This window comes from Anolis carolinensis, chromosome 4, assembly GCF_035594765.1.
Source record: "Anolis carolinensis isolate JA03-04 chromosome 4, rAnoCar3.1.pri, whole genome shotgun sequence".
In the NCBI taxonomy this organism is placed as follows: domain Eukaryota; kingdom Metazoa; phylum Chordata; class Lepidosauria; order Squamata; family Dactyloidae; genus Anolis; species Anolis carolinensis.
The window spans coordinates 225,226,593-225,243,998 of NC_085844.1; the positions used below are offsets into that span (position 1 = coordinate 225,226,593).

Below are 17,406 nucleotides of genomic sequence, written 5' to 3' on the forward strand. Positions count from 1 at the left end.
GGAGGCCAAGTGTGAATGTAGGGATTGGGGAGGTGGATGAGTTGTGTTGTCAAATTTTGTATTTGCTATAGTCACAATGCATTGTTGTGAGTAGTTTTGTATTTCTGGGGCGTTTAGTTGTATGCCAAGTTTCGTATTTCTGGGCCGTTTAGTTGTGTTGTTATAGTCACAATGCATTGTTGTGAGTTTTGTGGGCCTGGATTGTGGTTTTGTGGTGTGGTTGTGTTGTTACAACCGGGAAGCAAGGCTTTTGCGTTATGTTGTCAAGTTTTATATTTCTGGGGCGTTTAGTTGTGTGCCAAGTTTCGTATTTCTGGGGCGTTTAGTTGTGTTGTTATAGTCACGATGCATTGTAGTGAGTTTTGTGGGTCCGGATTGTGGTTTTGTGGTGTGGTTGTGTTGTTACAACCGGGAGGCAAGGCTTTTGTGTTGTGTTGCCAAGTTTTATATTTCTGGGGCGTTTAGTTGTGTGCCAAGTTTTGTATTTCTGGGGCGTTTAGTTGTGTTGTTATAGTCACGATGCGTTGTTGTGAGTTTTATGGGTCCGGATTGTGGTTTTGTGGTGTGGTTGTGTTGTTACAACCTGGAGGGATGGCTTTTGTGTTGTGTTGCCAAGTTTCGATTTCTGGGACGTTTAGTTGTGTTGTTATAGTCACGATGCATTGTTGTGAGTTTTGTGGGTCCTGTGTGGTTTTGTGGTGTGGTTGTGTTGTTACAACTGGGAGGCAAGGCTTTTGCATTGTGTTGCCAAGTTTTGTATTTCTGGGGCGTTTAGTTGTGTTGTTATCGCATGATGCGTTGTTGTGAGTTTTGTGGGTCTGGATTGTGGTTTTGTGGTGTGGTTGTGTTGTTGTAACCTGGAGGCAAGCCTTTTGCATTGTGTTGCCAAATTTCGTATTTCTGGGATGTTTAGTTTTGTTGTTATAGTCACTGCGCAAACAACTTTATCATTTTATATATATAGATTTTAAAAGTTGCTATGCATTTAATCCCGTTTTGGTATGACGTGCTTCACTATGAAAACTTGCTTAACAAATGTTCAGTTTTTTTCAGTACAAGTATGCATAATTCAGAATGTGGTCATCTTTTCTACCACTCAACATTTGTCTTGCCTTGGGAAAAATATTGTTACTAAGTGCAAAATAAATTCTAATAAATTCTTGTGTCTTGTAAAACTGCATGACTGTGTGGTTATCATCTCTGTTTTATCAGTAATGTGCTGAATATAACAAGGTAGCGAAGAAATAACTTGGCTCCATAATCAGAACGAGCTATCTGGCTGCATAAACAAAATTTGCTCAGTTGTGATCCAAAAATTCAGTTAAAACACAAAAGCTCAATTAAATGATAGCAAAAGAAACACAATTCAGCAAACACAATCAGAAATGCTGATGCTTAAGCACAGTTTATTTAAACCATTAACGAATCATTTGTTAAGCCAACAGAGGGAAGCAATAGATGGTTTCGCAAGGCATAATTACCATAGGTCCATGTCAGGATATTAGTTCATCCTGAAAAAAGGAAAAGAGAAGGAACAGTCACCGTGTGAGCCATTTAAAAATGCTTATTGTGAATTTTGATATTCATTTCCTGCCAAGGTTTTTTATTCTCTGCCTTTTTTAACAATGACATTTGGAATTAGACAAAAATATGGACTAGACTGACATAATCTGAAAGATTAAAGCTCTTTCATGAATGCTTTGTTTTCTCATGATGTGAACCTATTTTCCATATCATGTACTTGGCTTTAGAGCCAAGAGAGCTCTTTGTCCAAGAGCTGCCCACTAAAGGGGGCAAAGATGGGGCCTAAAACAGCAGAGCTTACAGTTAATATTGGAGCAAATTGGAATAAAAAAAATTTAAAAATCATTTCAATTGCCACAAATATATAGACATATATTTTTTAAAAATCCTAAATAAATGAAATTGCACTTCCCTTCTTTCTCGACATCTCCCCTTTTTATTTATAGTAATATAGGCCCCATTTACATGAACCATTTACGGTGGTGTCACTTTTTTTGTATACATTTTTATTGTGGTATATAAGGAAAAAGACAACAACATATAATCTTCAAAATTCAACACCCAAAATACAAGTATTATTTCCCCTGTCCCTCCACTTCCCCATTCCCACCCGTGAACCACGCACCACCCATGGAACTAGTATGTAACAAAAATCTGTCCTTATCCTTACATTAATTAATCCCCTGTTTGGCTATTTCAAAATCTATTTTGTCTTCTTTTTTAAATACCCAAAGCCCAGTCTCCATTTTCTAGCAAATTCATCTTTGTTTCCTCCCCTTAAGCCATTGGAGATCTTGGCCATTTGGATATACTCTCCAACCCTTAATACAGTAAGTATTTCTTTTTCCCCTTCCAAGACTTTGCTATAATGATTCTCTCTGCCACATAACTATATTGGCACATTTCTACACTGTCTTTGCCAATTCTCTCCAGACACAAACCCAATAAGCACATTTCTGGGTTTTTCTTGCTCTTCTTAGTAATCATTTCATTGGTTTCTTTTGTCACTTTTTCCAGAACTTTTTAACCACCATACAAGTCCACCAAACATGGAAGAAGGTGCCTTTCTGTGTTTTGCATCTCCAACATTCCCCTTGTTGGGTTTTATCAATCTTAGCCATTAATTCAGGAATTATATAACTTCTATATAATATTTTTATATAATATTGCAGACCGAAAGGTCCCAGGTTCAAATCCCAGGAGCGGAATGAGCGCCCGCTGTTACCCCCAGCTCCTGCCAACCTAGCAGTTCGAAAACATGCCAATGTGAGTAGATCAATCGGTACCGCTCTGGCAGGAAGGTAACGGCGCTCCATGCAGTCATGCCGGCCACATGACCTTGGAGGTGTCTACAGACAACGCTGGCTCTTTGACTTAGAAATGGAGATGAGCACCAACCCACAGAGTCAGACATGACTGGACTTAACGTCAGGGGAAAGCCTTTACCTTTTACCTATATAATATTTCATACATGTTTTCTCTGATAGAACCCAGAACTGAAATGTTGAATCCTTTTTTCCATAAGTTATCCAATGTATCCAAATCTATATTTTTCCCTAAATCTCTGGACCAGGAGATCATTACTGTTTTTATGCCATTGTCTTCCAGGTTGTACTCTAGATTGTATTTATATAACCTGGAAATCAATCCTTTATTTTCTTATGTCAGTGTGATTGTTGATCAGGCTGCTATCAGCTATACAACACATGCAGGCTAGTCCGGTTTAATCTAAGCTTTCTCCTGTGTTATTTTAATCCAGGTAGAGTTGCATTACGTACCAGGATTTGGGCTTTGCCCTGAGTTATGGCAGTGCACACAACCAGCTGCAGGTGTCCCAACAGCCATCTGACACTCTCTGGGCGCCGGCGGCCTGGGGATAGTCATGTGGCTCTCTCCTTCCACTCTCTCCCTCCATGTTGCTGCCAGTGGTGACAGGGAGACCTTCCTGAAGTTTGAAAGTTTTTCATCCTCCTTCTGTACCATATGACTGGCAAAGGAGTCTGGGGGAAGGGAGACCAGGGTTTCCTGCTATAGCTGGCAGTGACAAGGAGAGAGAGGGGGTGGCAGTTGGGCTCCTGCCCAGAAGCACTGAACTGGTCTCAGCACAGCTGGGCAGTAGGGACACCTTCCCACTACCAAGATAGTTCATGGGATCCATGTTGGGTGAATGTGGAATTTTGGACGCTGGCTCCAGCCTGCATTATTGGGCATTGTAAAAACATCCACAGTGGCATAATATTAATGAGAGGCTAGTATGGCATAGTACAGTCCAAATGCTGGGTTCTTTCCCATTATTGACAACTGTTTGTTGTGTAATTTGCAGCTGTAATTCATAAACAAATATTGTGGAAAATTTTCAAGAGAAAATGAGTGTTTGTGAACTGATTATTTTTCCATTGGAGGTTTATGGATCATATATACAGCCCATGGGTGACAGAATTCACATGGCTGGTGAGCCCATGAAATTCAAACAGTTTTGCCCATATTTGATATTGTTCTCCTCTTGCATTGTTTTTCAACTGCGTATGACTTCATGTGCAATTACCTTTTTCTAACATCCACACAACGTTGAGAACAGGGTTTATAACAGCATTTCATTGGTTGTGGACATTCTGCATCTACTGTGCATTTATCTTGCTGAGGTTTGACACATCCTATGAGGATAACAGGAGGACATTTTCCTGGTCTCACTGTAACAAATAATGACAACAATTTATAGAAGCAAAACAGTAGTGATTCATGTGCAGCTCTGCCTCTCCTGGTTTTAGAACTATGAGCAGGGGAAACACTTGGCTCTTGTTAGGTATATTCTGGATTAAGCAACCCCACCCCTCCTTAAAATTGCTGAAAATCCTGCCTAATTTGGTAGGGAAAAAATGAAGGAGTGATATTCTAATCCCCATCACAAAAATTGAGAGAGGTTCCTTTTTTCCTGATCACATTACTGAACTGACTAGGGATGGATGAATTAGTCTATTTCTGGTCAATCCTAGTATGTTGTCCATTTAAAATATGCTCTTGAAAATCTGTATTTAAATGTTTACATATGAATATATTTAAACTGTGTTTATTCTTTTTTTAAATGCATGCTCCTTCAAAAGTACAAGTATAGGATGAATGTCGAACCCTTTTTAAACACAAAAAGAACATGAGGTATTTTGGAAATGGTAAAGGCAATAAGTAAGAGTTCTCAGCAGCACTAGCTATGTAATGCATCCATCCAACAGACAAACTTGTGTATAGAGTTACTTTCATTTGTACCAGCAACAATGTGACAAGAGAGGTATGCAGATGTATTAAAAATAAAAATAAGGGCATAACTTCATGGAACCACTGGATTTAAACCCCCATTTATTACTAGCAAATGTTACTCTTCAAAGCACCTTGTTCTGGATTCATACAGTGCTTTCCACAGCAAGAGGAACAACATTTCTGTTTTCCTTCACATGAACGATCATCTCTGCATCTATCCGGTTGACGATTAAGACATCTGCAACAATTTTGTTTTGGGCAGACACCTGGTTTTCCTGTAATATGAAAAAGCACTGTCAGAAGCAGAGTTCCAAAAATATATTTTGGTGGCCACGCTCGGAAGAGGATTCTGGATGTTTTAGTAGAAAAAGTAATATTTCCAAGATTTGGTAGAAAGCAAGTAATAACAAAATCATTTTCAATTAACAGTGTTATATTGGCTTTCATTGTTCTGCAATATTTTGAAGGAAATTTACACTATAAGACCATCAAAAACATAACTGCAAGGAATCATTATATCAATCTAAATATTATGAAAGCTGCCTTGGGTCCCATTCTGGGAAAAGGCAGCATATAAATCCAGTAAAACAAACAAATAAATAAAAAAACAAATCAATAAAATATGAGAAAAATAACCCTGCAGCAACTGAATCCTGTGCAATCATTATGGACTTAGAAATTGATCTATCAGGAAAGATCTGTACTGAGCTGCCCATTATAAGCCAGAGATTTCTAACAGGACAAATGTTTGAGGGAGGTTGGAATGTTATATGAAAGTTTATTACATAATCAAGGTCTATAATGGTGAAGTTTGTGTCACCAGCAAAATTCCACTATCACCTGAAAGAGATTGTTCTTGCAGAAGCTACTACCAGACCCTGGACCTACTACCTCTTCACACTGGGCATTTTGCCCCATTTTGTCACTTTGCTTTGTGGCAAGGACGAGGCCTGCCATGTGCCATCACACGATGCATGGCAACCTCCACCCACTTTCCTTTCAAAGTTGTGAGGAAGTGCCAAAAGTGCAGGGAGGAAAGTGTAGTTTGGGTGGCTCCAACGGAGATACCTGCGCTTTCCCTTCAATTTCCAAGTGTGATGGCAGAAAGGGCAACAGGGCAATGTGTGATGCCTCCCTTTCTGCCATTTGATGGGGGGGGGGGGGGGAGGAAGAGGGTACCAAGGCACCTTCTCCCATCCCCTCCATGTGATGAGGGTAGGATGGATGACAAGCGAGGCGCCACAAGTCACCCCACGTGCCTTCCCTTTTGCCAGTGCATTGGCACAGCCAAAATTGGGTTTCCCCTTCTCACCATGCCTAGAAGGGGAGGGCTATTTGCCCTCCCCACTGAAGAGACCAAGTAAAGGGGGTGGAGCACAACACTTTGTGGGTCCGCTCCTCTCAACTCCAGCATTGGAACAACGAACATTTGCCCACTCTCCCACCCTAAAACAGTGTACCAAGGGGACACTTTGTGGCCGGGTAGGAGTCCCCCCCCCTTTAATAGGGATTTTTTTCACCTACCCCACACTGTTGAGGTTAATGGGTTGATTGGTATTAGGTGGAACCATTAAATAGGCTGTCATGCTGAATAAGACGATACAATTTACATCTCAGTGTGCACCTAAGGCACCCATTTTGGTGAAGGCCAGGAATGGAAATCCACACCAGTGAGTTCCGCAACCAAGGTGGGGGCAAACAGAAATGGCCTTGGGGCTGCAGGGAAATTCTAATCCCTGAAGTTTTTCTCATCTTGGGGTTTGAATACTCTATGCAGCTTCCCTAAGCGGTTCCTCTGGTTATGACTCATGCTGAGTTATGCGGGGAACCAGGTGTCTTGCCCAATGTCAACTGAGGGGTGGGTCCGGGATGGCCACTGCCTCTGCTTACACAACATCAAGTTGAAACCCCCACTTTTAGCTGGTTACAGTTCATGAAGAAAGTTTAAATAGGTAATAATTTAATAAAAGTTGCCCATATTTATCTCAACACAGTTGTCTGGTCTTGTTATTTTATTGATAGGTGGGCAAAGGGCCGTATGAAGAGGTGAGTCTACACTGCAGAATTAATACAGTTTGACACTGCCGTGGCTCAATACAATTGAATCCTAGGATTTGGTGAGTTAACAGAGAAGGCCAAAGACGTTCTAAGACTGCAATTCCCAGAATTCTGTAGCACTAAACTATGGTTGTTGATTTGGTGTCAAATTGCATTAACTCTGCAGCATAAATACGCCATTAGAAGTTGCTAGCAATACTGATTAATTGGGACAGTTACCAATGCAGTGCTTGTGGAATTGTGTTTCAACTGAGGGCCCTTCCACACAGCCATATAACCTGGAATATCAAGGCAGATAATCCACAATATCTGCTTTGAACTGGATTATCTGAGTCCACACTGCCATATAATCCAGTTCAATGTAGATTTTATACAGCTGTGTGGAAGGAACCTACGTTTACTAAACACATAGCACATTTCTTCTCTAAGAAAGTATTTGAAAAAGACACATATACATTGTGACTCCTACCTCTAATGATCCATTAACCAAGAGAATGGGAAAGAACTGTATAAAGAGTTCAAGGGTTGAGGAAATTCAGTTGACTTACTTACTTACTTGTTTGTTTGTTAATTTGTTTAATTTAGATACTGCCTTTCTTAAATATACAACCTAAATGATTTATAGTATAAGTGAAATATAAAATACAATCAAAATAATGTATAAAGCAGAAGTTTTCAAAATATAAATAAGCAAAAGGCAATAGTATTAAAATTAATTGAAATAATAATAATAGATTGTGTTGTTTTACCATTCACAGACTAATAGATGTTGTCACATGAGTCTTCTAAAATGGGTTCTGCCGTAGTAAACCATGTAACTGAGATGGAAGCATGCATGCCTAGCAAAACATTTTCCTTTTTTACAATGTAAGAACTGCAAAGCTTTGAGATTTCAGATGTTCAAAAACTGTGCACCTTCTGGATACAGGAACTGGATCCTGTCTGCTGGATACCAACATGAGCCCTTGAGAAAAATAAAAATGGAGACAGAAACATCTTGCACTTACCAAATCGCTCTTTCAGACTTGCAGGTGGCAACATTATGCAAAGGACTAAAGCACTCAAAAGGAAGAAGCTGAAATGGATCTTCATGGTGCCTTCTGATTTTGGTTTTCAGTCCTTTAAATCTTTAGCGTGCAAAACTGAAGCTGAGGCAAATAGTACATGGATCATGTGTGAGTTTGGTTAAATATAACTGTGTCATTGCTTGGGCAAGAAACAATCAACTGTCAGGTTTGCCCAAAGGTGCTTGGGCAAGATGCACTCAACTGTCAGGTTTATGAAAAAATCCTCTCTTACAACAGAAATGGGGAAGCATTTGATTACTTCATGCCACCATGAAAATGGACTTTGATTGCATCTCTCTTTCACCATGAAGACTTCCAGGAATGTGATATTGAATACTAGATAGTTTTAAAAACAACAACAACAACAACAACAACAACAACAACAACAACAACAACAACAACAACAACATAGCAACTGATATCACCCATCGCCCCAGCCTCTGAACTCATACTTACTAGCTTACTAGCATAAGTGGGTTTTTCTTCACACAAGCCTGAGGTGACCAGGAGATGTGGTCATCTATATTCAGGTCTCTTCATACTGTCACTGCCTCTGAAATCTATGTGTGGCAGGAGAGACTGAGATAAAATGTAAATAACCACTCCAAAAAGTGTTCTCCATATGCCTAGTAGCGGATAGTCTTTTGTATTTTCAGCTGTTTAGTAAATGATCAGAGAGATCCAGGTTGAGCAATCTCTAGGCTTTGATTCTAATAGCCCCAAGGGAAAACCATGGAAGTCTACAAAGGCCAAAATCTTTGAACTTTTAAAATACTAAAGCAATAATCTTTTAGCATCTTGATATGTGTCTTCAGTTTCTCTTGTGGATTCCATTGGATGACTGCCACATTCTGTTTCTTTTGTTTAGATTTGTCAGAAGATTAGAAGACAATGCAGGTTCCAGTAGAATTATATAAAGTGGATGAAAATAAAGGGATTGATCTGTGACAAATTAAGAAGAAATGAAACCTTTCATAATGAATATGAAACCAAAACAGGTGCATCCCTCTAGTTTCTACAAAATAGTTGCTGTCCATTCCCCAACCTCTGATCCTTTGTAGAAATCAGCATAGTTATTTGTATGTTGTGCCAACAGGACAACATGGACATCATACATCAAGCGTGTTCTAATGATTAAAATAGTGGAGTGGGATTTGAGAGATTCAGATTCATGTCCTCATTCCATTCTTATAACTGAGGGCCCTTCCGCACAGCCATATAACCCAGAATATCAAGACAGATAATCCCTAATATCTGCTTTGAACTGGGTTTTCTGAGTGCACACTGCCATATAATCCAGTTCAAAGTGGATTTTATACAGCTGTGTGGAAGGGGCCTGTGATGAAATAGAGAAATGCATTCTTATTGATTAATATTGAGTAGTTGTGTATGGAAATTAGGTTTGATTTCCTAATTTCCTTGATTTCCTAAGTTCTAGAAGGACTAGTATTTGTATAAGATATATCTGATCTATAGTCCAATTGATTAATACTGGGAATGTGGTTTGGAAATGAAAATGAGTTCAGATTTCCCAACTCTGTTGATGATAGAGTTCTAGGAAGAAAAGCAACCTCTCACCAACATTTCTTGCCTGTTGCTTTCCAAGTGCCCTAGATTTTGCCCTCATTGTTACTACCATTTGGAAGTATTACATCCATGCATTTAGTGCTTTACCAGGACACGTTATAATGCTATGATTCTAGTTTAACTGCCACAGCTGTATCCCATACAATCCTGAGATTTATAGTTTTTGGAGGCATTCTTGTTGTTTGTCTGAGAATTATAAATCTCAGGATTCCACAAGATGGAACTATGGCAGTTAAAATGGTGATGAAGTTCCTAACTTAGTGCCAATTTTTTTTAAAAAACTCTTCAGAAATCCAAAAAAAAGGAACTATCATTTGGATTGGACAATGCTCTGAAACTCCATGGCTGGATAGCTCATTCAGATTACTACTCATTAAACAGCCAGAATAAATGAAATTATTCTGAGGGTTTTGTGCTAAATTATACTACCAGACCACTCCTCACTTGCTGATCCTATAAGATCACTGCACACACAGTTGCCAAGGAGACCATCATTAAGGAGCCCCCCCTTTGTCCTTATCATTTCAATATTGATAAATGTATTTTATGTCTTCTCTTCACAGACAGATATTGCACCCATTCACATTTTGCTGTGCAGACAAACCGATGGCAAGGCTGGCAACCCTGCATGGCCCCTGCTCCAGTTATGAAATTTGATTTTTTGTATTCTGTAGTACTGTTATGTATTCCCAATCTAATAAAATCAGGAAGCTAAAATAATCTGAATATGAACATTATGTACAATTTGTGTGAAATCTTACTAATATAGTTGTTTGACTGCAAGTCTTCCTTTCTTCAGAATCTATTAATTTCATGAGGCGCATCAAAACTGTTTTGGAAAATAACTCCATTCTTCCCTCTAATGACTTAAAAAGAAATTAAGACATAATTTAAATAAATTTTGTTTATGCAGCCAAATTACTCATTCTGATTATGAAATCAAGTTATTTCTTTGCTACCTTGTTATATTCAGCACATTACTGATAAAACAGAGATGATAACCACAAAGTCGTGCAGTTTGACAAGACACAGAAATTTATTAGAATTTATTTTGCATTTAGTAACAATATTTTTTCCAAGGCAAGACAAATATTGAGTGGTAGATAAAATGAGCACATTCTGAATTATGTATACTTGTAGTGAATAAAATTGAACATTTGTTAAGCAAGTTTTGATATTGAAACATGTGTTAAGGAAACAGAATTAAACTTTTTAAATGTTATCTTTATAGAAAAAGTGTGTGATGGATGTTTGAGGGTTTATGTACCATGTTACCAAGGCTATTTTGCCAATTAAATTTGGTAACATAGTGGCATTTCACATAAGTGCATTGCTTATATGTTAAAAGTGCCATTACAATTGCAACATGTAGGGAGAAACCTATTTAAAGTCTTAACAAGAGGCATGTACTTCATCCTCTTTCTAGAGGAAGAGCAAAAGATTGTTTCTTGCCCAAGCAACTCTACAGTTATATTTAACGAAACTCACAAATAATCTGAGTACGATTTACCTCAGTTTCAGTTCTGCAGACACAGATTTAAAGTCTTGTTTTCCATAAGGACTGTAAGTCAGAATCAGGAGCTGCCATGAAGACCCTTTATAGCTACCTTCTTTTGAGTGTCTTAGTCCTTTGGATGGAGCTACCACCTGCATGTTTGGAAAAGAGACCAGGTAGGTGCAAAATGTGTCTGTATCCATTGGCATTTATCTCAAGGCTTCATGGTACGAAGCAACAGGCAGGCTCCAGTCCCTTAGTTGTTGGGAAAGAGAAAAGTGGAGTTAAGTGGATTAAAAAGTGTGCAGTATTGCTGACTTGGTTAATATACATAATGGAGCATCAGTGATGAATTTGTCTAGGTGTGATACCTGGAACATATCACAAATTGTCTGCTCAAAATAGAGATGGAACGAAAGATTGAAATGAATCTTTTCCATTCATACCTTAATCTGTGCAGAATTTGCACTAGACTGTGGCAGAAAATAGTGTTTTCAGTATACAAAACTATAATTTCTGTGCAGAAACATTATTTCCCATGCAGAAAATGCAATTTTCAGCACATTGGTTTCTATAAAGGAATAGTGTTTTCTGTCCAAGAAATACAGGCTGTTTTCAATGGGAAATTGTGAGAATGTTGTCCAGGAAGAAGTCTTTATCTACATGTTATGTGGATGAAACAGCACAGTGCAGAAGTATTGTTTTCTGTACAGGAAATTCCTTTTCCTGAACAGAAAATGCAAGCACACAGCTACTCTTCATTTCTCTTACTTTCTCTCTCTTCTGATTCGAGTCATGGCCAGTACTCAATTTCCAGGTGCACACCTCAACTCTAGTCAAAGATTTGAAAATTCAGTTGTGAATCAATCTCATGTGAACATAATATACGGGTATGTCTGGACAGATCTATTAAGTAGTAAATGCTGCTAAAGATGGTTATCTGTTGCCTTTTGTGTTCACAAAGCACCCTATGTCCTTTCTGTGTTCAAGGAATATGTTTAGAAATGCATTTTAAACAGAGAACTGACCATGAAAATGTCTGTGTATATAAACATATTAATATAATTTTTCAAGAGCATATTTGAAAAGGAAATAGAATGATTGGCTAGAAATAGAATGATCCATACATCCCTAGATACTTAGCTCTGAGATATGTTCTCGAAACAATCGACTTCTTTCTACTTCCTGAATGTAATAATTAGAACATTTTCCCTCTATTTGGTGTGTAACTTTTATAAAGGTACGTTTTAATATGTGTATTTGTGGTGTTTTTGCTTTCTTATGTGTTTTCATTGTTCTGTAACCCACCTCAAGACATGAGGAGAGGTGTGTAAGAAATAAAATATTATAATAATAATAATAATAATAATAATAATAATAATAATAATAATAATAATTTCCATCCAACCAAATACTGTAGGTAGGATTTTCAGCAACTTTGTCACTTGCTAAATCCAGGTTGATGGTAGTCTACTATATCTACTAAGAACCAAATATTTCCTCTGCTCACATCTCTAAAAATAGTGCTGCCCATGAACAACTACTGTTCTGTCTCTACATACTGATGTTGTTATTTGTTACAGTGAGACCTGGAATATGTCCTCCTGCTATCGAAATAGGGTGTCTTGAACCTCAGAAAGATACATGCAAAATGGATGCAAACTGCCCATGGCCAGAGAAATGCTGTTATCAACCCTGTTCTCTTCGTTGTGTGAATCCTATAAAAAGGTAACTGATTATGAAGAGGGAATTGGGTATGTTGAAGAAGCATAGTTGAGAAATAACCCAAAGGACAAACTATTCAACTTCCTCTCAGGATTTCTTCACCTTTGGAGGAAGTTAACCAGCAACTAAAGGGGAAAATCAAGAAAGAAACATCTGCAAGATTTTATAAGTTGACTGTTTATATTTGCAACCTTAACTACGTGTGCCAAGTCTGCCATGGACTTTGTGAAAATAAAATTTTGTTTGATTGTTCAATTTGAAGTGCCTTTGGTTACTGGGATTTCCAGAGCTTCTAAGTAAGCTCCCGCAGTTCACCTGGGCACAGGAAGAAGCACATCTCAAAGCTTTAAAAGATGCCTGGGTGTGATGGCATAATGCCAATCATGTGAATTATGAAGAAGAAAGTATTCATGAGAAAGCTTTGTATCTTTTAGAATACACCAGTGTAGTCATAGCATTATTATAGTTTATCTCCAATTGTCATTGTTAATAAAGTCAGATGAGAAAAAGCCTTGATAGAAAATCAATCTAGGTCTCCCACAAGAAGCATTTTTAAATGACTTCCTTGTGACTTTTTTCTCTTTTTCTTTCTTCAGGATAAACTAATACCTTGGTGTGGACCTATGGAAATCATGCCTTGAAAAACCATCCATTGCCTCCCTCTACTGGCTTATAAAAAAGATTGAATGATGGTTCTAAATATATTGTGCCCATGCAACAACATTTCTGGTTTTGTTTATTGAGTTGTGTTATTTCTTTGTTATGAATAAATTGAGTTTTCTGATTGCAACTGGACAAAATTTTCTGAGCCCTTATCTGTAAAAAGCATACTGTGTGATTGGCTTCCCAATAAAGAGCATTAAATAGCTGTTTGCCATTTCTTCAGTTTCTTCAGAAGGCAAGGGGAGAGGCCATGCCATGTTATCTATTTGCAGTTATAACTGTATGTTAAAGCTTGGAAAAGTAACTTTTTGGACCATGATCCACAAAATCTCTCAGTCATTACACTCTGTGATCAATTTGCTTGGTCAATTATGGAAACTTCATCCAAAAATGTAACATTTTCATATTGTATTCATATGTGCTTATTAATATGGTCCTCTTCCTTTAAGGATCTTACCAGAGTGTCTTACTATTTCCATACCTTGAAATCCCCTGATTGTTTCTTCTCTGGCATGGTATATGTTAGACTCCTTCAGAGGTGAGAGGATCAGGACAGTAAATAAAGAACAACACTAATACGACTGGGGAATTCCAGACAAGACACAATCAGGGCCAGTTAACTCCTCCCAAAAAAGGATTCCCTCGGGCAGCAACCAGCCAGGCTTTGAAGCTGCCTGGCTATTCAATGCTAAGCCAGCTGGCCAATTACAACATTCACACTTGCCTGAGGCAGACAAGAATTCTTTCTCCCACCTTGAGCATTCCACAGATATATAAACCCAATTTGCCTAGTTTCCAACAGACCTCACAACCTCTGAGGATGCCTGTCATTGATGTGGGTGAAACATCAGGAGAAAATGCTTCTGGAACATGGTCATACAGCCCAGAAAATCACAGCAACCCAATACTGTGACTGCTCAATCCAAATGTGACATTGGGTTCTCAGTTCAAAAGTCAAGAATCTTAAGAACTGCATTCATCATTTTAAAAAAGAAAATTATCAAAGCTCTATCACAGCAAATGTGAAGATTATGTCAATGAAGTACAGAAGATTTAAGCAGGCACTTATGGCCAGGGTCCTAGAATGGTAAAAACATGTATGCAATGCTTATAAAGTTGCTTTCACTGAAGTAGCTTGGAAAATTGTATTTCCCATTACAGAAGTGTATGTCTGATGACTTTCATATAAAAGGTTGCAAAGCCTTGTTGTCAAAATTCCTAGAAGCCTTCAAAGACACCAAGGATCTCTATGGAGAGATCATTTTTTATACTCAAAAAAATTTTACACTCATAAAATGGTCCTCAAATGTTTTCAGCTGCGGAGCTCCTTTTGAAGTTTCTCACTGAGTCCCAAGAAATGTTTATATATTATATATTACATTATATATAATGTATACATATCAGGTGTGGGCAAACTTTTTGATGAATTTTCTTTTAAAATTTGACAGATGGGCCAGGTCAATGGCAGATGGATGGAGAGTTTTTTGCGTAAACTAATTAAAAAATGAACAAATTCCTATGCACATTGGACATATCTCATTCGTAGTGCAAAAAAGGAGAAGGAAATAGCAACACAATATTTAAAATGAGAAACAATTTTAACCAACATAAACTTAACAGTATTTCAGTGGAAGCAAGGAAGGTAAGAGGGAAAAGATCTGGGTGGCAAGGGGGTGGAGGAAAAAAGGCTTTTGGTGGCAAGGGAGGCAGGGAAAGGCTTTAGGAGCGAGAAGGGTGGAGAAAGGCTTTTTGCAGCAAAGGAGGGGGGAAAGGCTTTTGGTGGCAAGGGAGGGGGAAGGCTTTTGATGGAGAGGGAGGCAGGGGGAGGGGAGAAGCAGGAAAGAGGAGGAAAAGTTTGGAGGGGGAGGAGGAGGAGGAGGAGGAGGAGGGAGAAGGAATGAAGCACAGAGCCCCCCAGTATGCTTCCTGGAGCCCCAAGGGCTCCGCAGAGCACACTTTGAAAATCATTGCTCTAGTATCTTGAAAGCCTTCTATCCGTTTTTACTAGATTGTCTTCTAAATTTCTAATATTTGAGGCCATTTCAAGAAGCTTTTCTTTAAAAAAAAGATGTGGGTGTAGAAACCAGAGTGAATATTAAGCAGGATTGGCTGAGATAGATCTTTCTTCAATAGTCAATTAGAAAATCACTGCTGTTGAGAGTTAGACAACCACCTCTGATGTATATGTCCTGTAATACTGTTCCCTAAGGTTCGATTTTCAGTCTTTACATGAAAATAATAATAATAATAATAATAATAATAATAATAATAATAATAATGGTTATTATTACTATTAGCATGAGAATTTGAATGTGAATCTATCCACTCATTTTAAATGTCCATCAAATGATCATCTCCTGGTTTTCTTTGTTCTTACAATGGTTACAGTGGTTCTATAGTTCATAATGCTATGGTAAAGAGACATTGTTTGCACTAGAGAACTCTCATGCTGTGTATCATGTAGGCCAGGGGTCCCCAAACTAAGGCCCGGGGGCCGGATGCGGCCCTCCAAGGTCATTTACCTGGCCCCCACCCTCAGTTTTATAATGTATTTTTATATCAGTTTTAATAATATAATATATTGTATATACATATAATATTGATAAAAATATTATAATGTTATACATTATAATACTAGTAATAATATCATAATAATATTAATTATATGTTATATATTACATATAGTACTACAGTATAGTGATATAGTTCAATATAATAATGTATAATGCTAATATTGTGCTACGCTAATAATATAATATATTGTATGCACATACAGCTCCTCTGAATCCCCTTCGGGGTAAGAAGGGTGGGATATAAATGTAGTAAATAAATGTAGTAAGTAAATAAATAATTAATTTTAGACTTAGGCTCACCCAAATTCTGAAATGACTTGAAGGCACACAACAACAACGACGACAACAACAATCATCCTAATTAACTTGACTATCTCATTGGCCAGAAGCAGGCCCACACTTTCCATTGAAATCCTGATAGGTTTATGTTGGTTAAGATTGTTTTCATTTTTAAATATTGTATTGTTCTTTCATTGTTGTTGTTGTTGTTTTGCACTACAAATAAAACATGTGCAGTGTGCATAGGGATTTGTTCGTATTTCTTTTTCAAATGATAATTCGGCCCCTCAACAGTCTGAAAGATTGTAGACCGGCCCTTTGCTTTAAAAGTTTGAGGACCCTTGATGTAGGCAGTATTGGATTCACACATAAATGAAATAAGCTGAATTTTAGGGTCTCAAATTATAAGGGGCCTCCAAATATAAGTATACAACAAAACTGTAAGAATAATTTTCCCCCTAATGTTGAGACCTTTTAAATATAACATAATCCAGGACCAGAGTATGTCTTGATCCAATCATACTTTTAGGTGTGGGCCAAAAGATCCTTAACTTCTCTTGTGTTGTTATGTGAAGTTTCCCTTGATGAAATTTGATGGTCCTTCACTCTCCAAGGTTTTTTAATAATGTACCAAAGAAAAATATACAAAAAAACCCCTAAACAAACAAAACAAAACAAAACCACCATCAGTTTCTATTTTTAAATGAGTTTCTGATCCATTAAGGCTGCCTGGTTAATGTATACCTCAAGGCAGTTCTGTATGACATTGATATTTGAAAAACAGCTCTCTTTTATGACATCACATATCGAATTTGCAGTTAATTACATAGTTACAAATAAGTTTGACTTTGTTTTTGATGTATTTCATAATCTGTAATGCTTTATGTAGCCTTACTTTATGTTTCATAAACAGAAAAATGTCAAACAGAAATATATTACCATTAAGGTACAGTTTTGTTTATAATTGATTGTATTAAAAAAAACATAAACAGGTCAGATCTACAATATATCAGCTTCTTGTGGTTGAACCCTCCCTTTACTAAACCAGATTTTGCTAGTTCAAAGCAGGTGTAGTAAGTCTTCAAATCTCACCTGTTTGAGAAACAATGGGAAGAACAAAGCAGAAATGAGAACATCTTGAACTGAACTCCACTGAAAGACCTGAAGGTGGCTAGGAACAGAA

At 37.7% G+C, this 17,406-nt stretch overlaps 1 protein-coding gene and 1 long non-coding RNA gene across 2 annotated transcripts; one reads left to right on the forward strand and one right to left on the reverse strand.

Annotated features, from left to right (window-relative positions):
• Positions 1-1,386: 1,386 nt before the first annotated feature.
• On the reverse strand, positions 1,387-8,041 carry LOC103278771 (WAP four-disulfide core domain protein 5). Its single transcript, XM_008110080.1, has 4 exons — positions 7,842-8,041; positions 4,908-5,051; positions 4,070-4,214; positions 1,387-1,511 (listed from the first exon to the last, which is right to left on the reverse strand). The coding sequence occupies exons 1-4, from the start codon at positions 7,924-7,926 to the stop codon at positions 1,502-1,504; spliced, it is 384 nt and encodes a 127-aa protein (XP_008108287.1). The 5' UTR covers positions 7,927-8,041; the 3' UTR covers positions 1,387-1,501.
• Positions 8,042-12,370: 4,329 nt separating this feature from the next.
• Positions 12,371-13,431, forward strand: LOC134298728 (uncharacterized). The gene is made up of 2 exons (XR_010005818.1): positions 12,371-12,711; positions 13,305-13,431. It is a non-coding gene; the product is annotated as an uncharacterized LOC134298728 (long non-coding RNA).
• The last annotated feature ends 3,975 nt before the right edge of the window (positions 13,432-17,406 follow it).

Bases quoted from the DNA above. Each gene is read 5' to 3' on its own strand.
- LOC103278771 (XM_008110080.1), bottom strand. From the start codon at position 7,926: ATGAAGATCCATTTCAGCTTCTTCCTTTTGAGTGCTTTAGTCCTTTGC. The intron at 5,052-7,841 runs GTAAGTGCAAGA...TTCATATTACAG, and splicing joins AAGTCTGAAAGAGCGATTTG to GAAAACCAGGTGTCTGCCCA. The intron at 4,215-4,907 runs GTGCTTTGAAGA...TATTTGTTACAG, and splicing joins CTGTATGAATCCAGAACAAG to TGAGACCAGGAAAATGTCCT.